Below are 20,931 nucleotides of genomic sequence, written 5' to 3'. Positions count from 1 at the left end.
CTGATGCAGAAAGAGCTCCTAGTTGAAGGAAACTCATAGTCCAGTGGAAGAAAATAAGTCATGGGCACAAGAAACCGTCCTCCAGGACTCTAAGTCGTCAGCATGCCAAAAGTGGACTGGTCCCGGTCCTGGGAGTTCTTGGGGACCAGTTCAATAGGCCTGAGCTGAGGCTTAGAAGTGGAGTTAAAGTGAGAGGGTGGAGTGAAGATGCTGCCTGGTAGAATCAAAGGCTCGCTGATTGGCGAGGAGACAGAGGGAAAGGGAGAAATCCAAGTGGCTTGTCTCTGGCTCCAGAAACTTGAATGATGACAGTGGCAACAGGGAGAAGGGGACCCAAGCAGAGAGGGCAGGGTTGGGGGGACCAGCTGGGCTGTGGGCATGCTGTTGGTGCCTGTGGCCATCTAGGGGAGATGGCTAGGACTCATGGGGCTCAACTCAGGGTGTGAATTTCGGGCTCCCCCTTGTTTTCCCCTACCACACCCTGAAACAGCTCCTCCAGCTTCTCAGGGGTAGGGGGGAAAGCTGGGGGTGTGGGCTGCTGGGCATTGGGTGGCTTGCATGGGGCAGGGGTTGGACCCTGCAATATCCTCTCGCCAGGCACTGGCAGGACCTGGGCTACATGATCCTCTACATCACGGGGCGGCCGGACATGCAGAAGCAGCGGGTGGTGTCGTGGCTGTCCCAGCACAACTTCCCACAGGGCATGATCTTCTTCTCTGACGGACTGGTGCACGACCCGCTGCGGCAGAAGGCCATCTTCCTGCGTAACCTGATGCAGGAGGTGAGCGTCCGGAGAGGGAGGGACTTCGGCTGGAGAGGGGTGAGTCCTCAGCCACCCTCCTCCTCTGCCCCTCCTTCTCCCTCAACCTAGGGGGAGCCCCTCCTTTACCCCACATCCTCTGATTGTCCAAGCGGATGCCCAGTTGGCAAAGCACATTCACGTGCATCTCGTCAGTCCTTTTACTGCCCAGCGAGGTGTGTATGTCCTCCATCTCCACTGATGGATGAGAACGGTGGAGTTTAGGAAGGGGAGGCTACTGCAGGGGGTGGCCCCTGATGCAAGGTGGACCCATGATCTGGAGTCTGACTGTGTGCAGAAAAAGGGTCCCCCACCAGTGCTCGCCGGGGGGACATCTAGGAATCCTTCGTGGCAGATGCACGGCCCCCACCCACATCAGCTGCCCTGTATTTCAGTGTTTCATCAAAATCAGCGCAGCCTATGGCTCCACGAAGGACATCTCTGTCTACAGTGTGCTGGGCCTGCCACCCTCCCAGATCTTCATCGTGGGCCGGCCCACCAAGAAGTACCAAACCCAGTGCCAGGTGGGTGGAAGTGGGGGTGTGGGGCCAGTAAAAGCAGAGAGGGGGCGAAGGTGGTTTATTCTCTTGTTTGTCGTTCAGTCATCTGTCTGTTCTTTCATTTGCTCATTCACTCATTCAACAAACACAACTGGGTACCTGCGTGGGGTGTAGGTGGACTCGGATGTCACGTCATCCAGTCTAGCCGGGGAGATGGAAAAACTAGCCGACGGTGACAGTGCAGTGTGGCAATAGCCATAATAAATGACGGGGGAGTGCAGAGAATTGTGGGCCCTAAAGAAGAGCAGCAAAACCTGACTCAGGGACAAGGTTGATTTTCGAAAGTTGGAAGGAGTTGTCTGTGAAGGGCCTGAGGTTAGAGGAGCCTTTATGACAGAGGCAGCAGCAAAATGAAGGGTCAGGAGGTGGCAGAGCAAGTGTACATTCTGGGAACTCACTGCAGGTGACTCAGCTTGGCTGAGGGTGATGCGGGAGGGAGCCGGAGCAGGGCTTGGAGTGGTACATGGCGGAGGGCCTCTGTGTCTGGCTCTGGAGGGGGTTCATGATTCAGAGAGATCCCTCAGGCTGCGGTTGGAGGGGGCATCAGAGGAAGGGGAGAGGGGAGGAAAGCAGCAGCAGGGTGGCGGCAGGGCAGAGAAGGACAAGGGTTCAAGAGGCACTTCTCTAAAGCACGATGGGGTGGAATTGGTAACGAAGGGGTCAGATTCTCAGGGTGGGAGAAACGGAACGTCAAGGATGGCGCTCGGTTTCTGACCTGGGCAACCGGGTGTGTGTGTGCTAAGTTGACTCAGATGTGTCCAACTCTTTGCAACCCCGTGGACTGTAGCCCGCCAGGCTCCTCTGTCCATGGGATTCTCCAGGCAAGAATACTGGAGTGGGTTGCCATGCCCTCCTCCAGGGGATCTTCCTGAACCAGGGATCGAACCCACGTCTCTTACATCTCCTGCATTGGCAGGGGGGTTCTTTACCACTAACGCCACCTGGGAAGCCCTGGGCCACCAGGCAGGTAGTACCATTACTGGGATTGAGAAGCAGGCGATTGATGGGAAGGTGATAATGATCTCTTTGCACCATGTTGAGTGGAGGTGCTTGAGAATGAGCATCAGGTAGAAGGGCAAGATGGTGGGACCTCACAGTGGGGACCATTAGAGCAGGGCTTCTCAACTCTAACCTGCACACAGATGACCAGAGGAGCTTGTTTAAATGCAGATTCAGATTCTTAGGCCTGGGGTGGGGCCTGACAGTCTGCCTGTCAAGGGTCCAGGTCCTGCTGATGCTGGTGGTCCACGGCCCACACTTTGAGCAGCAAGGTTCTGCAGGCCAAGCAGAAGGGATTGGCCAGGAGGGCCACTGTGGGGGCCAGGAAAACATCAGTGAAGTTCCCTGGGGTAGAAGCTGGAGGAGGGGAGAGACTTACCTTTGGGGGACCTTAGTGAAAGTAACAAGGATGAGAGAGCTTCACCCCGTCAGGAATCCAGGGAATCCCAGGTGTGACCTGTGGGTCAGACCGAAGCACTCAGTTGTGCCAAGCCAGGCAGGCGGCCTGGAAGAGTAATGAGCTACCTGGGTCTGGGAGAAGCTGGGTGCTCCAGGGAAGGGGCGATGTTGGGGCTGGTTGGGGGCGGGGGGAGGAGGCAGGACCAGGGCCCGCCCGCCCCCGCTGACCTGACGCCTGTCCCCTCCGCAGTTCCTGAGCGAGGGCTACGCGGCGCACTTGGCCGCGCTGGAGGCCGGCCACCGCTCACGCCCCAAAAAGAACAGCTCACGCATGATCCTACGCAAGGGCAGCTTCGGCCTCCACGCGCAGCCCGAGTTCCTGCGGAAGCGCAACCACCTGCGCCGGACCATGTCGGTGCAGCAGCCTGACCCGCCCGCCAACCCCAAGCCCGAGCGGGCCCAGAGCCAGCCCGAGTCCGACAAGGACCACGAGCGGCCCCTGCCCACGCTCAGCTGGGCGCGCGGGCCCCCCAAGTTCGAGTCGGTGCCCTGAGGGCCGGGCGGTGCAGCAGAGCAGAAGGTGGGGGCCCCACCAGGGCTGCCTGCGGGGACGGGAGGGGCTGCCTTGTCCCCAGCAGACACAGGCTGTTTCCTGCTTTTTCCCTCCCGTGTCTGTCCAGCAGAGTGTCCAACCAGCGAGGCGGGAGGGACTCTGCCCGGCCTTGGCGGGGAGGCTCCCTGGGCGGCAAAGGGGTGAGATCCAGGGGTCTCAATGCAGTCGCTGCTGCTCCCCTACGCCTGCAACGCAAGCCCCAGTCAGGGTGGATGTCTGTGTAACCCCAGGGGGCAGGCTTGTCCGGAGCCCGAGTGTTTGACAAAGTCGACCATCTCTCTGAGTTCCGGAGGCTTTGGCAGTGATGGTTGGCAGGCCCTAAGGGGAGGCGCCCCCTGATCAGGGACCAACAGCCACTGGCAAGTGCAGCTTCTTGGTTGCCTGCTGGGGTGAGGGGAGGAGGGGCAGGTGGCATTTGTGCCCGCCCCGTGGCGACGTCCCAGGTCACCATCCTGGGCCCGGCTCGCCTGTGGCCAAGTGGCCACTTTCTGGGAGTGAGAGGATGTCTGGTAGGTTCATCCTATGTTTGAGTTGTCTGTCCACAGACGGTTGGGGGTGGGGTCTGGTGCTGACGGTCTGTCCTCCTGCAGCTGTCTATTGTCCCCCCTTTCTTGTCCTCCGTATCCTCGCCTTTCTCCCGGGGCCCTGGAGGACAGTCCTGTCTCTTCCTGGAGTCCTGCCTGGTGCCCTCCATCGTGAGGCTGCGGCCCTGGGCTCTGGCCTAGCTGGGCTGGCTGGGAACCCTTGAGCCTGTTGCTTGCTTCCCTGCCTGCCTTCTGTAATTGGAGGGGTCTCCCCGGCTGAGATCGTGGGGCGTTTTTGACTCCTAGGCTGTCCTGCACTTCTGCTCTCTGCGGCTTTTCAGGCCTAAGAGCCCATCAGAGTGCCCAGTGATCTATACCCTCCCCGCAGACTGAGAGAGGGGCTCTGGGGGCCCATTGCCCCATCACTTCCAAGAAAGCCCCTCTGCGGGGGTTGCTGGGAAGGGAGTCCCTGCTCCGTGGAGAGGTTTGCTTTGCACTGATGTCCAAACCTGGTGTCCCAGGAACAGAGACATCTCCCAGCAGGCCCTGACCTGGCTCCTCCTCCCCACCTCAGCTCAGAGTGATTTCTCCCTTTGGCTCCTGGAAGGTAGACAGCTGAGATCCCAGAGCTCTGGGGGTTCATGTAATTTTGGCTCAAACTGTTGTGTTCTCTGCCCTTCCCCCAGCCACTCAGCTTGGTTTGATGCCCATAACCTCCTCTTGGGTCATCCCTTGAGGTTGGCAGGGCTTGGCTCTCCTGGGGTTCCCTCAAATTCTGCCCAGGCCTTCCTACTGCTGAGCCCCTGGCCAGGGCATTGGTCTCCTGCACTTCTCCTGCTCCCTGGCCCAGACCCACGCCTGCCCGTGTGGGGTGCTTCCCAGGCTGCCTCTGAGTCCCTCCAGGCTGTCGCTGAGGCTAGTCCAGCTCTTTCAGCCGGGCTCTGTGTCGGGGGCTGGGCTGCCCCAGGGCCCAGACGTCTGTATGCCCAGCAGGCACCTGTGTTGCTCAGTGTTGCTTCTGCTGTCTACCTCTCGCAGCTCCCATGTGGCCAGTGGCCTCCCCAGTGGTGGCTGCTGGTGGGGGCAACTGGCCCTGCTGTTGTGAATCACCTGGCACACTCGACGCCCCTCTGGAGCTGGACGGGTCCGGGCTCCCAGCCCCTACCCCTGCTCTACGAGAACTGTCTTCTCCAGCTCCACTTCCAGTGCTGCATCTGCACCCAAACCCAGAGCTGCTGGCAAGTCTGTTGGGGAAGGGTGATCACCCCCAGCCTCTTCTCTGGTCCTGCCTTCTGGTGGTTCACGACGGGCCCATCCCTCCTTTAACATTTCATCCTTCTTGGCTCTCCATCAGGCACCAGCTCCTATGGCATAGTCACCCCAAAGCCCGTCTCTCCCCTCCTTTCCAAAATAGACCCTGAATTAAACTCGGGCAGACATAGTCTGCTTCTCTGAAATCCATCTCCTTTTTGCAGAAGCCACTGATGTATTACTCTCAAGTGATGAAATAATTAGCGTGAGATACTTCTCCCCCAGTTAGAGTACCTCTACCCCTTTTTTTCTGAGAGCCCCAGCCTGGGAGCAAGAGAGGCTGGGACCCTGAAGAATTTGGAGTCTGGAGGAGTAGGGTTCTGTGGTTGTGGGGGTCAGAGCTGGGACGTGAGCGCCAGCAGGAGGGCCCGCACCCCTTCCCTTCCAGAGCTCCGGTTTGGGGCTCTGACGACTTGCAACTTGATGTGGAAGGTGTACAATGTGGTATTCTGAACACAGTGTTTTGGGAGCTGCAGTTGGTGTGTGTGAATGTGTGTACGTGGGGTTCTGTATAGTGATCAGACTCGATTCAGCACTGCTTTCATGGCAACTCTGTAACCAATATGCACTTTCTCTGCTAGTGGTTTGTTTGATTTTTGTCCATCCAGTTGAGTTGGAGAAAAACAAAGAATCAACTTGTGTTCTCTGGAGGGGCTGCCGCTGCCTCTCCTGGAGTAGTTCCGTGACCCCCAATCTGGCTGTTTTCTAGAGAATCCTTCCAGCTCCTGGTGTGCCTGCTCCCAGGGGCTGGAAAACAGATCTTCCCGCCTGACCAAAGCTCCTTGTTTCTTGCGTGGCATGTTTGTTCTTCCTAGTCCAGGGGGCTATCCCGATAGATGGCCTGCCTGCTGCCTTCCCCTACCTTTGCCCTGTTGGGGGTTCAGGGTGCATCTGTAGCCAGGGCCTGCTCTTCCAGCCTCATGGCATTTTTCTAAAGATCTCAACTCCTCTCTTAGGCTCCGCAACAGATACATTGAAAAAAAAAAAAGTCAGATTCTTTCATCATTTGGATAAATGGCCCTCCAATCTGGGTGCTGGGCCACAGAAAATAAACAGTTTTGAAGCCCAGTATTCCAGACATTACTGGAGGTGGGCTCTAGGAAAGAGGGGAGGCTGGATCTCATGGTTTTTAAACTGTACTTTTACCACTTTGGAGCCCAGACCCATGCCCCGGAAGTGCCCTGCAGACAAAACACGGCGCCAATGTTTCAATGGAAGCCGGACCCTGAGGCATGTGGAAATGGGTCCCGAGGTGGTACCGGTTTTGCGGGGACACTCACCCACCCAGCCCAGGTGCAGCTCCGCCCGGGAGGGGTGCCTTGCCTGCGGAGCCTCAACTTGACCCCGCCTTAAATGACCAACCTTCCTGCCGAATCCCCGGGGGGTTGGGGTGCCAAGTGCTCTGGAAACCTATTTTCTTTTGGCTCAGCCAAAAGAAACGTCCCTTCCCCTTCCCCTGACCCCAGGCATGGGGGAACTTTCTTAAAAATCCTAAGTAGGGTTCAGTCCAAGCAGCGAGGTATGGCCTGGGTCCTTGACTCCTGGCTGAGAAACCAACAGGGTGATTGGGAAAAAAAAAAAAAAAAAATCAAGAGTTTGTCCCCCACTCTCACGCACACAGGAGAGGCAGGTGACATCAAGGAGAGGTGGGACAGTAGGGCGGCTGGCTGGTGGGGACTCCTACCCTCGGACCCCGCTGTCCTTTCCTGTTTGTTTACTCGGTGGTGGCAGCCCGTCTGATCTTGTCTATCTGACTGTTCCTAAGTGTGTAACTCGCAGTATTATTTGTGGTGGATGGTTCTGTGGTGAAAAAAGGTTTATTCTATTTCTCATGGCTGCCTTGTACAAAATCCGTTAGAAAAGAAAATGTAAAATACGAGATTTCTAACAAGACAAAAACAGCACTATGAAGTTAAAAAGATTTTTACAACTGGTCTTGATTTTGATGTGAGCTGGTTTTTAACTCTCAAATGTTGTCACTTAAATAAAAACCTTATTTGCCTTTAAAACGTGCTTTGCTCTGAACTAAGCCGAGAGACCTTCCCCATTGCTTGTGTTCCCCCTGATCTGGGGGCAGGCTGGCTCAGAGTCGGATGGGTGATGGTGACAAAGCCAGGTCCCAGACCTGTTGCCCAGAGTAGTGTGGGGGTGGTGGTGACAACAGATGCCAACTACAGAAAGAGTCTTTATTATGAAAAAGCAGTGTTATCCAGAAAAGTCATACACTGGTTTCTTTCTAATAAAATGACAAAGCAGATTTCTTAAATAATTTATAAAGGGCAGAAATCGCTGTTGAATAGTGTGTGCCCTCTGCGCCCACTGTGGCCTGTGCTGAGAATGAGAATAGGTCCCTGTGGACCCAGGATCTTGGGGCCTGGAAATCTCTCCCATCCCTCCTTCCGGGGTTCTTGTGTGGGAAGTAGGGCTAAATCTGGGTTCTTAAGAGCCCCTGCACTGGTGATAATACGGTCTGACTCTTTGCAGACCCCACTCCTGGATACACAGCTCAAGCTCTCAAATATTACCTGCTGTCTGCACTTCATGTTACAAACGAAGCAACCATAAAGCTCATATGTGGCTTGAGTTCCTAAGCCCCAAAGGGGAGTAGAATTGATGGTTCCCCCCACCCCTCCGAGATCTCCCTGAGTCGCTTGCAGGCTGTGGCCGGTGGTCCCCGGTGGGCCGGGAGGTGGCTGAAGCAGGAGAGCAGAGGCCCCCGAGCACCTGGGGCCTTGTGAGTCACGTCTTTGTTTGTGGCAGCTCAGGGGCACTGCCAGCTCCTGGGTCCTCCAGGAATTCCCGGGAGGTGTGGATCCTGGGTGTGAGGGCATCGTGGTCAGCTATGGCTTGCTTCCTGCAAGACAGAGCTCCTTCACACCCCAGGGGAAGTGGGAACACCAGAGACTGCCCCCCAAAATAAGGTTCTGGAAGGTAGTTGTGGCTATTGGGGGTGCCCTCCGTGTGCTCCATCAGTGATGGGCTCCATCAGTGAGGTTAGCCACAGCCCTGGCTCCCAGCAGATCAGAGGATTTGCATGCTTTCGGCTCTGCGGGGCCCATCAACTCTGCATCTTTTTCCAGCAAAGACTCAGTTCCTTAACATGCCTCCAGATATGCCTATGAGCTCATGGAGGAAGAGGAGAAGGAGGAGGAGGGGAAGGGAGAAGAAAGACACTGAGAAAGAGGCTTGGAAGGAGTGCATTACCTGAAGGGCGCTGTCATCAGTCTCAGATGAGAGAAACACTCATGTCGCCACTAGAGATGGGAAAGCAGTGGGGACAGGTGCTGCTGTCTGTCCGGGTGCTGCAGGCTCTGAGGGACCCTCCCCACCCAGGCTAGACAAGATCAGACCTGGCAGTGTGGCAGGTACACAGCCCACTTGGCATGTAGTCAGTGCCAGTGGGGACCCATCTCAGAGCCTATCACAGCCATGTACATATGACCCCAGTTAGGGCAGCTCCAGGCCCAGGTGCTGCCCCAGGACAGGCTCCTAAGCAGACAGAACAGGCATTTCACAGCAGCCATGTTGCTTTCCCCAGTTCCAGGGTGGGCATGGTGGAGAGGAACCATGGAGAGTGAATGGTGGAAGAAGGGTGGATCTTTCAGGAGCCAGGTACCTGGTCACATGTGATGGACACATGTTGGGGCCCAAGGCCCAGGGGGCCACGTCCATCCAGGTGTGTCCTTAACTACCACCCCAACCTAAGTATTTGTTCAAGCAGGAGACCAAGGCATGTTGCAGAGGAGGCGGGGGCTCAGAGAGGGAGAGGGATGGTTAGAGTCACACAGCAGGGCAGAGTCTGAACAAGAGACCTGCCTGAAAAAGTGGTCTGGCTCCCAGGGGAATCTCCTGGCCGTGTCCTTTGAATCACGGTAAGCTGGCTCACCTGTCCTCCGCTACGATGGCCTCATCTAGCTCTTGGGACACCTTCTGGAGATGCCGGATTCCTGCCCCCACGGGCTCCAGGTCACTGTCGGACTCGCTGGACAGAAGGAAAAGCCACATGTATCAGTCACTAGCTGGAAACCTGTGGCAGGAGCCTATTGTAACCCAGGGCTGGGACCTGGTGTACAGACCCCAGAGATGACCAGTGTGGGCTGGGAATAGATCACCCCAGACCCCCATTCCAGGAAATGTCATCAGAGAGGCTTGGACCAGATGGCAGAGAAGAGCTAGAGGCCATTGTCAAGGGTAGATGATCCTACAGAGAGGTGAGCCTCTACCCCCCCGCCTCCGCCAGGTGGCTTCAAAAACTTTTGGTGGAGCTTGGGTGACTGTGACACTCTCAGGGTTAAACTCGCCTCTTCCTTTGGCAGGTGGGGAAACTCAGGCCCAGAAGGACCTCCCCCGGGCCCCCATAGTGGGGCGCAGAGCTAAGCCAGAGCATGGATGTGGCTCAGCTCAGGGTGTCCTGGAGGGGCTCAGCAGCCCCCAGGGCCCAGTTAGTATTTGAGGGGCAGGCACTACCCCACTTACCTAGGGGAGCAGAGGGGCTCTGCTGAGGAGTAGGGGCTCCGGAAGGCAGCCTCCCTCCTGGACCGTCGCCAAGGGTGGGCACGGGGGCCCATCTGGGCAGAGAGGTGGTGGTACTCTTTCTCCCAGGGGTCCAGGGTTGAGTGGGCAGGGGCAGCCCCAGATAGCCGGGTGCTCCTCTGGCTCAGGCTGTGAGCTGGGGGGCTACTGCCCTTCTGGGCCCCTCTCTTCCTCCTCCTGGCTTTCACCTGGGTTTCCACCAGCCACTTGGTGCCACTTTGGCAGGACTCCTGGATCCTCTGTGACCAGTACATGGAAAAGTCAGTGTGGACAAGCCAGGAGTGAGCTACCCGATTCCTCAGGGCATCCCTCAACCCTTCGGCCCACCAGCTGGTCCTACAGATCCAGGCAGCCTTTAGGCTCAGGGTGAGGGATGCAAATGAGTCCATGAATCCACAAGTCCATGGCAGGGACCCAGCTCAGGCCCCCAGGGATAAGTGCATGGGCAGCAGCAGAACCACTTTGGCTCATGGAGCTGGCATTGGTCTAAATCCAAACCCTCTTTCAGAACGGATTGACCCAGACTCAAAGGGGAGGCCTGGGGGAGACCAGACCTACCCCCAGGAGACAGTGAAATAATTCTAAATGTGTTTGGCACACGCCCTGCCTTGCTCTCTGTCCTCCAGCCATACCCGGACTAAGTTCTTGCCAGTTCTCTTCACCATCTTGCTCTCCTTCAACCCTGGGTCTGGACTATTTCACCTGCCTGGTACACTCCTCATACCTGCCCTCATACCTCCTCATACCTCCCCTTTCCTGGGTGAATTCCATGGAGTCACCTTCTCTGGGAAGCCATCACTGACTAAGCTTGTTTTTGGTGTTCCCCCACCATTAGCCCTTTGCATGCAACTTCCTATCACAGTATAGCTCTATCATCTTGTCTTGTGATGTTCTGTTTCCTCCACAACACTGTTTTCATTCACTCATTCAGCTATTTACTGAGCAAGTACTGTGTACCACGGGCTTCCCAGATGGCTCTAGTGGTAAAGAAACCGCCTGCCAGTGCAGAAGAGATAAGAGACGTGGGCTCGATCCCTGGATTGGGAAGGTCCCCTGGAGGAGGGCATGGCAACCCACTCTGGTATTCTTGCCTAGAGAACCCCATGGACAGAGGAGCCTGGTGGGCTACAGTCCATAGGGTAGCAAAGAGTCAGATATGACTGAAGCGACTTAGCATGCATGCACTACTGTGTACCAGCAATTGTTTGGAGAGCTGGGGACACAGTAATAAATCAAAGACACTGTCTTCACAGAGTCTATATTCTTGGGGGTCTTTGGGGGCAGCCATTATACAGCATCAAGGAAGCCCAACATCCATACCTGGACATGGTGGGCATTACCTGGGACATGGCACCCAAGGTGCTCTTAGCTGAGCGAGCTGCAGCCTGGAGGCCCTGCTGCCCTGGCTCTGGGGTTTCCAGGCGTTTCCAGGAGGGGCCCACCCCGAGGTTGAGGCTGACTGCTCTCAGGGGCAGCCGCCTCTGGAACTGTCTGCACAGGGAGCCCAGGGCCCCGCTGGAGGTGTCCGGGTGGCCGGCTACAGGCTGCAGGGCCTCGCTCTCCTCCAACCGCTCCTGGTTCTGGAGAGACCTCCGACGCAGGGAAGCCCCCACGGCTGGCCACCGAGAAGCCATCTGACTGGCCAAGAGTCTATTCTGTTCCCACAGACCCTGGGGAGGAGATCAATGGGAGATCAAAAAGGTATCCCCCATCCCACTCCCAAGATGCAGTGAGACACTGGGTACCAGAGGAAGAGTTTCCCATCCTGGGGCCCATGGGGTGGGGCGCTTGTCAACCGCGGGCGCAGGAAGGAGGAATTCTTCTTAGAAGTGAGGTCACCGAGGCCCGGGAGAGGGCAGAGTCTGGACAAGGCCGGCCAGCAAGGCGTCCCTTGCTGTAAGTGTCTGAATCAACTGTCTTTTCATCCCAGCCTACTTTCCGTTATCTGCCTCAGGCTGGGAGGGAGGCAGTCAGGACCCGCCGGCCGTCGCTGAGCCTCAGCACTTGGCCCAAGGCTGGATTAGGGACTCTTTCACGAGCTCGCCCTGACCCAACGCGCGGCGGTGGGCTGACCAGACACCCCGATGTCCATCCGGCTATACCCAGAAGCCCCACATGCCGTGCCGGTCCTAACTAGAGGTCCCCCACCCCACCTGCTCCCGTCTCTCCTGAACAGAACCCCACCACGCCCCGGCCCGCACTCACCCAACAGCTCCCAAGGCTGACCAGGCGACGAGCACAGCCGCTCCTCGCCCATCCACTCGATTTGAAACACCGCGCGGATCCGCCCCCCTGGTCCTGTCCTCACAGCTGATTGGCTCTGTCCCCGCCTCGCGGCCACGCCAGGGATCCGATTGGCCCCTGAGCCAGCGGCTGTGAATCCTGCTCTCGGATTGGCCCAACCATCCCCATTCATCCTCTGGAGGCCCGCTGGGCAGGGAGTCGCGCTTAGAGGACCCTTTGTATCTGCGGGTCCCGCCCGAGTTTCCTGCAGAATCCGTAACCCGAGCCGGCTCAGCCCCCGCGCCACCTACTAACGCTCGGTCTTGGGCCACTGGACCCACTCCTTAACTTATAAAGTGTTCTGGCTGGCCTGACTGGGCGGGACGATGCGGGGTCCTCGGCTCCTAAAGGTCCCTCCCCTCCTGCCTGAAGGTCTCAGTGGTTTTGTCAGAAAAAGCCTGGGCTGGGAACTCGGAGCCTTGGGTTGCTGTGGAAATTTTGTTTCATACTTCCCTCGTGACCCTCTGCCTTCCTGAGACTGCCCTTCAGTTCCCCAAACTTTCTACCCGCACGGATACCCAGGAAAACCCATCCTGGAAGAGGGGACAGATTGAGTGCACCCCTCCAACCCCCTACCCCCACTCTAAGTACGCCCCCCAACCCTGTCCCACTGACCATCCCCTCTATCCAGCTGAGTGCCTCCCTCCTTCCCTTTAGCATCCAAGCTAAAAAAGTCACCGTTTAGAAAGCCCCCCTCCCCCCTCCCTCTCAAAGTAGTCCCTACTCCGTTTCCTCACTGCCTTCCTCACTGCCCTGCTCACCTGGAACCTTCCCCCACCCCCCCACCCCCCCTCATCCCGAGTTTCGACTTATGGGTTCCTTGAAGGTCAGTCCTTAACCCTGTTCTTCACCTCTGGGTCATCTCCCCCACACCCTGGTAAACGGACGCTCCCCATGGGAGGAGACGGATTCAAACGAGTCACTTACTATTCACCTGGCCGTGGTGCAGTGATTAAAGAATCTGCCTGTCAGTGCAGGAGAGGAGGGAGACATAGGTTTGATCCCTGGATTGGGAAGATCTCCTGGAGGAGGGAATGGCAACCCACTCCAGTATTCTTGCCTAGAAAATTCCATGGACAGAGCAGTCTGGAGGGCTACAGTCTATGGGGTCCTAAAGAGTCGGACTGGAGAAGGAAATGGCAACCCACTCCAGTATTCTTGCCTGGAGAATCCCATGGACAGAAGAGCCTGGCAGGCTATAGTCTATGGAATGGCAAGAGTCGGACATGACCGAGCGGCTAAGCACAGCACAGAGTTGGACACAGCTGAGCGCACGCACACAGGCACTATGCACCAGGTACTAATGTTCCAAGCACTTTACAGGAGGGACTCAAGAGCCCCTCGCTGTAGCCCAGGACTAGATGAGGAAACGGAAGTGTGGGGAGGTCAGGAGGGATCTCAATTTTCCCATTTATATGCAGCAAGGATTCAAACTCTGTCACCTTGGGACCAGGGTCCATGAGCCTCTCCAGCATAGCACACGGCCTCTCCTCAGCCTGCACCTCTCCCCACAGTTGTATCCAACCAGCATCTGGCTCCCCTTCTCCTCCTGGGTGCTGTGGGCACCTTAAACCAACATGCTCCAACAAGGTCACGCTGGTGTCTCTCAAACCCCTTTTTCTCCTTCCTCATTTCCCTCACCTGTCCTTCCAATTATTTACTTGTGTCTGATAGATTAAGCTCTGTGCTGACAATGATCCACAAAGGTGAATGAAATGGGTGAACTAACTTGGTGAACTAGCTCAAACCTGGTGTGTGGCAGAGAGATGGACATGGATGAGTCAAATAACCAGTCATCAATGCATCAAAGAGAATTATGACACAAAAATTATGTCACTTAAAGCTGAGACCTACAGAATGAGTTCACCAAGCAAAGAATGTATGTGTGTGTGTATATGTGTGTATTTGGAGGGAGGATCTTCTTGCACAAAGAACATCATGTTTGGGGGGCCCAGGACCCCCCCAGCACACACACCTATGTGTAACTGAAACAAAAGCTTCCTGAAACAATACTTGACAATGTGTGGGGTGCTTTGACATAATTTCTATTCAGTATTTCGTTTTTGAAAATGCTGGTGACAAGTTGCTACATTCATTTTTCAGTGGCTCACTGAGTTCTGAGCTGTGGTTTGAAAAACCCTGTTCTGTTTTGCATGTTCAACTTCTTTCCCAGTTGAGTTGTTTCCTAAGCATCTGAAGTGTTTGTTCCCACACTTCTGGTGAATTTGTTATTGTAATTTGGCAATTTCATTCATGTTCTCTTCCAGTGAAAGATGAAAGGGAAAAGAAATAGTTATTATTTTTCTGGAAACTAAGTTAAACGTGTTGGAAAGACTCAGGGAAGATGACGCACTTGGAAACAAAGCCCCTCAAATTGAATTGTCTTGTCGCCATTGTCCATCCACGCCTTTCTGCCTGTCCCAGTGCCTGGCACGTACATCACGGGCATTGATACAATAGCTTATATATGTCGAGCCCTTACGTGTGTGTGCTACGTGCATTTCCTTTTCTTAATCTTCCTTAATAATCACGGCAACACTATGAAGTAGGAGCTATTTTTATTCCCATTACACATGACAAAACTGAGATTCAGACAGGTGAGGTGTCTCGCCCAAAATGGAACAGAGACTGGAGCTGCAACTTAAATCCTGGAGATCTGACTCTGAAACCTGAATTCCTAACCTTGGATTCCATGGCCTCATCAAGTGTCAGGATGGAGGGGGTGATGCTCCAGAGGCCCTTCCTGCTTGGAGCTTTTGGTCCCCCTCCCACAGCTCCATGACTGATAGGGCAGGTGAAGGAGAGCAGTCTCCATGGCAACAAGAGGAGGAAGAAACAATTTCTTCTGAATGAGGAGCTTCTCTCATTGCTTTTCGAGGAGGGTGGAGTATAGGTGTAGGAGTGGGAAGGAGGATGTAGGGAGGGGAGCAGGCTCCCAGGGAAGGAGTGGTGGGTGCAGGGGCTCTTGGTCCTCCCTGCAAGAAGTAAAAACCAGTCCATGGTCCCAGGCTGAGGTTTTCTAGGTCCAGCTCCGTCCCTGACTCTTGCGGAGGAGGTTGCAGGAAGAGAAGGAGCTCCAGCCTTGCCCTGCCCTGAGGGCTCCCTGTTCAACAGAAATCTCTCACCAGTCAACTCGACCTCCTGGAACTGCCAGTGTGTTGGAAGAAGCAGATGTTAAACTGTGCAAAATGTCATGAATGTGAGATGCTAGGGGATGATGAGAGGATATAAAAGGAATTGGGGGTTGGGGCAGATTTCCCTTAGCATATGATGTTTTAGCTGAGGAGTTAGGGGGCAAAACAGAAGAGGTTTTCCAACAGAGGGGTCTATTTAGGGAGGTCACAGTACCACCAAGTTCCAGGAGCAGAGGAAGGCCAAGCAAGATGGAGAGGCTAGGGGCTGGGTGGCAGGAGGCAGGGCTGGTAGGATCCCATCAGCCGGGGAAGGAGCTTAGAGTTTATCCTGATGGCAGTAGGACGCCTTTGCTGAATTTTCAGAGGGAACTGGGATTATTAGAGTTCCGTTTTTATGAAGCCCATTTGGAGGTTAGTTTGGGGGCCAAGCAGTGACTGGGGTCCATCTAGAGGCTATGGCCTGAGCACCTCTTTCTTCTCAACAGTGAAACCGAAACCTCTGGCATCAGCTTCAATAGCCCCTTTCCCTCACATCCCCCAGTCTGACCAACCATGGGCCAAATCTGTGAGTTGGACCCCTAGGTATTTCTGCAAAGAGTGTGTGCCTTTTTTTTTGGACTGTGTTGCTTGGCATGCATGATCTCAGTTTCTCAAGGGATCAAACTTGTGCCCCCTGAAGTAGAAGTGTGGGGTCCCAGCCATTGGACAATGGGGAAGTCCTTATGCATGCCTTTCGACTCTGCAAAACAACTGAAACGGGGAGAGAGTGAGCAGAGCGAGACCCAGTTAGAACTTCTTCTTCTGTTGTGATTGATACCATGGACAGAAAATGCCTAAGATGTAAAGCCTTGCAGCACGAGTACTCATAAACCCCACCCCCATGTAACCATCAGCTGCGTGAAGAAACAGAACGCTGCCGAGGCCCCAGAAGCAACCCCCTGTCCCTTCTCTCTTGCCTTCCTCCCTCAACTTTTACAGTAATCTCTTTGTTTTCCCTTTGTAGTTTTACCATCTAAATACCCACCTTACCTCCTTTGCAGGCAGACTGCTTTAGGTTGCTGTGTAGCTGCAAAAAGAATGGAACAGAAAAGAAGGGCCGCTGCCTTACCCCCACCCCACCTTAACTCCTGCCCCTAGAGAAGGATGGAGCTGGGCCCACGGGAAGAGGGAGAGGTTCTGAGCACTCAGAGACAGGTCCTGCAGCGGTGATTGGGCTGCCCCAGGCTGGGTTCATGGCCCAGGCCATTTGGCCCAGGTTTGGCCTCCTGGATGCCAGTGGTTTCTCACGACAGTCAAAACTTTTAGGGGTGCTGGGTTTTTTGGGTCCCACTCACTCTCTAGGGGGAGGCTTCTCAATTTCATAGAGAGGGAGGCGGGAGAGGTTGATTTTCCCATTTGGGAAAAAAGGAGACAGGATGGGCGATACCCAAGGCCACATGGTCAGAGAATAAGAGGTGGGATCAACCCTCTGAACGAAGCTCTTGGGCTCCTAATGCCATGTTCTCATCTCTCCCTGTGGCAGGATCCCGTGTCCCTTCTTCCTGTAACCTGTCAGCCTCTGGTCAAGAAGAGAAAGCTTTTTGCTGCTCCGGGTCCTCTCACCCTCAAGGCCTCAGGGAGCCAAGGCATAAGAACTTAAGTTTACCACAAGGTGGCGCCAAACACCATATCTTTACACCATTTCTCACTTTTAAACGCTAAATACTGGGAATAAGCTCTGCCTGGGTTCCAGGACACAGGGCTGAGACCCTCCCAAGGGAACGAGAGTGCCAACTGCCCCCAGCCAGACCTTGTAGGGGAGACAGGAGCGGGGCTGGTGGGGGTGCCTCAACTTCCTCCTGATCTGGCCCCCTTCTCTTTTAGGGCTCTCCAAGCTCAGAAGGTAAAGAATCCGCTTGCCATGCGGGAGACCTGGGTTTGATCCCTGGGTTGGGAAGATCCCCTGGAGGAGGAAATGGCAGCCCACTTTAGTATTCTGGCCTGGAGAATCCCCATGGACAGAGGAGCCTGGCGGGCTATAGTCCAAAGGGTCGCAAAGAGTCAGACACAACTGAGCGACTAAGAACAGCACACCAGCCAGAAACCTGACTGCCCTTCCCTCTGGCCACTATGTTACATCCTCTGGTGGGCAGATCTTGGGGAGGAGAGGGAGATAGGAAAGGGGGAGGTAGGACTGCAAAGGCTGCAAGGCCCCGGCCTGGGCTCCAAAGAGACCAAGAGTCTGAGACAGGGTCCCAAGTTCAGACAGGGCAAAGGGGGTTTCTGGTCCCCCGTCATTTCCTCCTGGCCTGAACCCCCTCTTGTGCTCACTCCTGACCCCCTGTCTTCTTTAAGAAAGCTCCAACTGTCTTCCCTCCTTCTTGGGGTTGGGGGACAGAACAGAAGCTGAGGCAGGACCGGTGGATGTCAGGCAGGATCCCTGCCTCACTGCTAGGAGCAGAGGCTGGGGCAGAACCCAGGCTGCCAGGAGTGGCCCCACCTTATTCCTCTTGCTCACACCCTGCCCAGCAGGGCAAATCCCCACCTCTCAGCCCTAAGCGCCTTCTGCTAGCAGATTATCTCGGCCAGGCTGGACATCTCCCTGCATCTGGAGACATGGAGGCCACTCTGCTCCTGAACGTGGAAGGGATCAAGAAAACCATTCTGCACGGGGGCACAGGGGGTCTCCCCAACTTCATCACCGGAGCCCGAGTGAGTGGGACCCATCCCCCAGGCCAGATAAAAACCCTTCTACATTCTAGCTGGGTCACAGGGCACTGCAAACACCCTTCTTCTGCTTTGCCAACAAATGGCCAGGTGGTCCTTCCTGGAATTATCAACCCCCATCCCCACCCTGGGCATCTCCATAGCTCTGGATTGATGCCCATTCCCCGGGGTGCTTTTTTATTTTTTTTTTATTTATCTATTTGGCAGCACTGGGTCTTAGTTGTAGCATGCAAACTCTTCGTTGCGGCATGTGGGATCTAGTTCTCTGACCAGGGATTGAACGCAAGCCCCCTGCACTGAGAGCGTGGAGTCTTGCCACTGGACCACTAGGGAAGTTCCCCAGGTGCTTTTGACACTTTTCAAATTAAACTTCAGTGTGGAGTGAGGATGGGGCTTTGGGAATTTTCTGGAGTCCTGAATGTTGAGTGAGAAGGAAGGGCTTTCAGGGTCAGGGTGTTTGTCCAGGAGTCTCTGGTGGGCTTCCTGGATGATGGAGGGTCTGGGTCAGTGGCCTCAGATCTAGTGTGTATTGAAGGAAGGACCTCCTGACCTGCAGAGCTGTCTAGAGTGGGATGGGGTCCTTTAGGAGGGTGAGCACGTGCTGGATAGGGGTGCTGGTGGGAGTTGAGCGAGGCGGCCCAGGGGGTCGGAGACATGGACGGCTTCTGGGGGCCCTTGGGAGGTGGGTCTTGACCAGGATCTGTTCTCTTGATGACCAGGTGACCTTTCATTTCCGAACCATGAAATGTGATGAGGAGCGGACAGTGATAGATGACAGCAAGCAGGTGGGCCATCCCATGCACATCATCATTGGGAACATGTTCAAGCTGGAGGTCTGGGAGATCTTGCTGACGTCGATGCGGGTCAGTGAGGTGGCTGAGTTCTGGTGCGACACCATCGTAAGTAGGCCCCACCCATTTGCCACCTGCACTGTGCATGCCGGCTGTGTTTCAGGAAAGTGAGAGTAAAATGAAACTCAATGGGGGACCTCTGCCTTCTTCTCAGCCAACTGTAAAGATGAAGGTTGTTGTTGTTGTTGTTTAGTTGCTCAGTAGTGTCCAACTCTTTGCAACCCCGTGAATCCATGAGCCCGCCAGCCTCCTCTGTCCATGGAATTTCCAGGCAAGAATACTGGAGTGGGTTGCCATTTCCTTCTCCAGGGGATCTTCTTGACCCAGGGATCAAACCCGTGTCTCCTGCATTGGCAGGTGGGTTCTGAGCCACCAGGGAAGTCCAAAGGTGGAGATGGATTCCCCCATAAGAACAGGTGATGCTAAAATGACAATCGGTGTCAAGGCTGCCTGGTAGGATATGGGAGCAGGACCCACCTCACAGCCCTTTACTTTTGTGCAGGATTATTGGATACTGGAGATTTTTGGCCACAGGTCACTTTTCTGCCCTCCTCTCCTTTCCTACTGACATTACAAACTTATTTTTTCATGTAGGCACTCTTAACAATCACCCGGAGAAGGCAGTCTTCTTGGCCTGTGACCCAGACAGAAATGGCAAAGCGGACTGACCTTTAAACAAACATTTCTTGTGGAAATTTTCAAACTTATACAAAAGTCGACAAAAAGTATAATCAAATTCCAAATACGCATCATCCTATGCCAGGCACCATCAATCCATGGCCAGTCTTATTTCATCTAAGCCCATACACTTTCCTTCCTTATCCCACATGGTTAGAGCACATTTCAGACACCGTATCGTTTCATCTGTAAATACTATAATTTGTATCCTTCTCTAAAAAGAAAGATATTGAAAATATAACCTCAATATCCTTATCATATTTTTTTTTAATTCAATAATTTCTTAATGATATCTAATATCCAGTAACTGTTCACATTTTGGGCTTCCCTGGTGGCTTAGATGGTAAAGAATTTGCCTGCAATGAAAGAAACACTGTGTGACCCTGGGGAAGTCCCTTTGCCCTGCAAGCACTCTATTTCCTCATGTAGAAATGAACAAATCCTCATTTTAGGGGGCAGTTTTAAGGATTACATGATATTATGTATACTATGGCAAACCATGGTATGGGGCAATTGAGAAGTGGGAGCTATTATTTTGAGTAAGAAGCATTTTAGAGACTAACTCTCTTGTTTCACTGATGAGGAAGTATAAGACCCAGAGAAGGAAAGTAGCTTGCTCTGGGTCAAACCACCTCAGGCACAGGATCAGGGATGGATCCCTGGTTCCCTCTTTGTATAGTATCCTTTTCTGGCTACTAGGACTATTAGACAGGCTGCAATGCCGTTCTCTACCACTAGAGGTCCCAACCAAGGAATTATTCATTTCTTCACCACTTAGCAAATATTCCAGGTGGCTCAGATGGTAAAGAAACCACCTGCCAATGCAGGTGATACAGGAAACCCAGATTTGATCCCTGGGTTGGGAAGACCCCATGGAGGAGGAAATGGCAACCCATTCCAGTATTCTTGCATGGAGAATCCCATGGACAGAGGAGCCTGGAGGTCTACAGTCCATGGGGTCACCAAGAGTCAGACATGACTGCGCAACTAACATCATCACTTTCACACTAGCATTATTAGTTGAGCATCTTTATCCTGATGTTTTAATTTTTAAAAGATGGCTTATTTTTAACAAGTCTTCAGAAAATCGGCTTTTTTTGTGGTTTCATTTAGTTTAAAATTGTGTCTATTGACTTTGCTTACAAAGCTCCTGTACTTTTTTTAGACCCATATGTGCTTGTCATTTAGGCCATATGTTAGACAAAGCTCGGTCACCAACAAGGGCCCCTTCTCCATAGGATGCATGTTTGCTAATGTAGGAGTGTAGAGTGCAGAAAACTGTCAATAAATTCTTGATTGGTTAATTGATCTGTTGTTTGCAGAACCACAAACTGCTGTTATTCTTGTAATGTGGGCATGGTTCTTGGTTCCCTGTGGGGCCTGTGTTCTTTTGGCTACATCATGCACATGAGTGCCCTGCCCATCTCACAGGCTGGTCATTTTTATGTCACAAAGATTACTGGTTTTTCCAACAGCCCCACCCCCCATCTCTTGCCAGTTCACAGCCACTATGATTTCACACGTCCACATGCACGTGCACA

General features: G+C 54.2%; 3 protein-coding genes across 5 annotated transcripts in view; 2 read left to right on the top strand and 1 right to left on the bottom strand.

Annotated features, from left to right (window-relative positions):
- The window catches only part of PITPNM3 (PITPNM family member 3), a 92,552-nt gene extending 89,242 nt beyond the window's left edge, over positions 1 to 3,310 (top strand). Inside the window, exons 18-20 of the mRNA XM_081579651.1 lie at positions 598 to 781; positions 1,195 to 1,323; positions 3,008 to 3,310. Coding sequence (XP_081435777.1) covers positions 598 to 781; positions 1,195 to 1,323; positions 3,008 to 3,310 — 616 coding nt within the window. The remainder of the gene's footprint in view (positions 1 to 597; positions 782 to 1,194; positions 1,324 to 3,007) is intronic.
- Positions 3,311 to 7,377: 4,067 nt separating this feature from the next.
- Positions 7,378 to 12,018, bottom strand: PIMREG (PICALM interacting mitotic regulator). 3 transcript variants are annotated; one of them, XM_081575924.1, is made up of 6 exons: positions 11,944 to 12,018; positions 11,079 to 11,408; positions 9,682 to 9,977; positions 9,092 to 9,187; positions 8,410 to 8,459; positions 7,378 to 8,059 (listed from the first exon to the last, which is right to left on the bottom strand). In XM_081575924.1, the coding sequence occupies exons 2-5, from the start codon at positions 11,370 to 11,372 to the stop codon at positions 8,432 to 8,434; spliced, it is 714 nt and encodes a 237-aa protein (XP_081432050.1). In that variant the 5' UTR covers positions 11,373 to 11,408; positions 11,944 to 12,018; the 3' UTR covers positions 7,378 to 8,059; positions 8,410 to 8,431. The 3 variants fall into 3 exon arrangements, with proteins under 3 accessions (XP_081432050.1, XP_081432049.1, XP_081432048.1); XM_081575923.1 differs by having other exon boundaries at positions 7,378 to 8,020; XM_081575922.1 differs by lacking the exon at positions 8,410 to 8,459 and having other exon boundaries at positions 11,944 to 12,005.
- A 5,681-nt stretch (positions 12,019 to 17,699) lies between these two features.
- Positions 17,700 to 20,931, top strand: part of AIPL1 (AIP like 1 HSP90 co-chaperone) — a 32,398-nt gene continuing 29,166 nt past the window's right edge. The window contains exons 1-2 of the mRNA XM_081575819.1: positions 17,700 to 17,846; positions 18,581 to 18,760. Coding sequence (XP_081431945.1) covers positions 17,751 to 17,846; positions 18,581 to 18,760 — 276 coding nt within the window. The 5' untranslated portion in view covers positions 17,700 to 17,750. The remainder of the gene's footprint in view (positions 17,847 to 18,580; positions 18,761 to 20,931) is intronic.

The sequence above is a fragment of the Giraffa tippelskirchi genome, chromosome 3 (genome assembly GCF_054371585.1).
Source record: "Giraffa tippelskirchi isolate mGirTip1 chromosome 3, T2T-mGirTip1v1.2.pri, whole genome shotgun sequence".
NCBI classification, from domain to species: Eukaryota; Metazoa; Chordata; class Mammalia; order Artiodactyla; family Giraffidae; genus Giraffa; species Giraffa tippelskirchi.
This window is presented reverse-complemented; position numbering and strand designations above follow the sequence as displayed.

Coding starts and splice junctions, on each gene's coding strand:
- PIMREG (XM_081575922.1), bottom strand. CDS start 11,372: ATGGCTTCTCGGTGGCCAGCCGTGGGGGCTTCCCTGCGTCGGAGGTCT. Junction 9,978..11,078: donor CCTTGGGTGCCATGTCCCAG/GTAATGCCCACC, acceptor TACTGGTCACAG/AGGATCCAGGAGTCCTGCCA. Junction 9,188..9,681: donor GAGCCCCTCTGCTCCCCTAG/GTAAGTGGGGTA, acceptor CCTTCTGTCCAG/CGAGTCCGACAGTGACCTGG.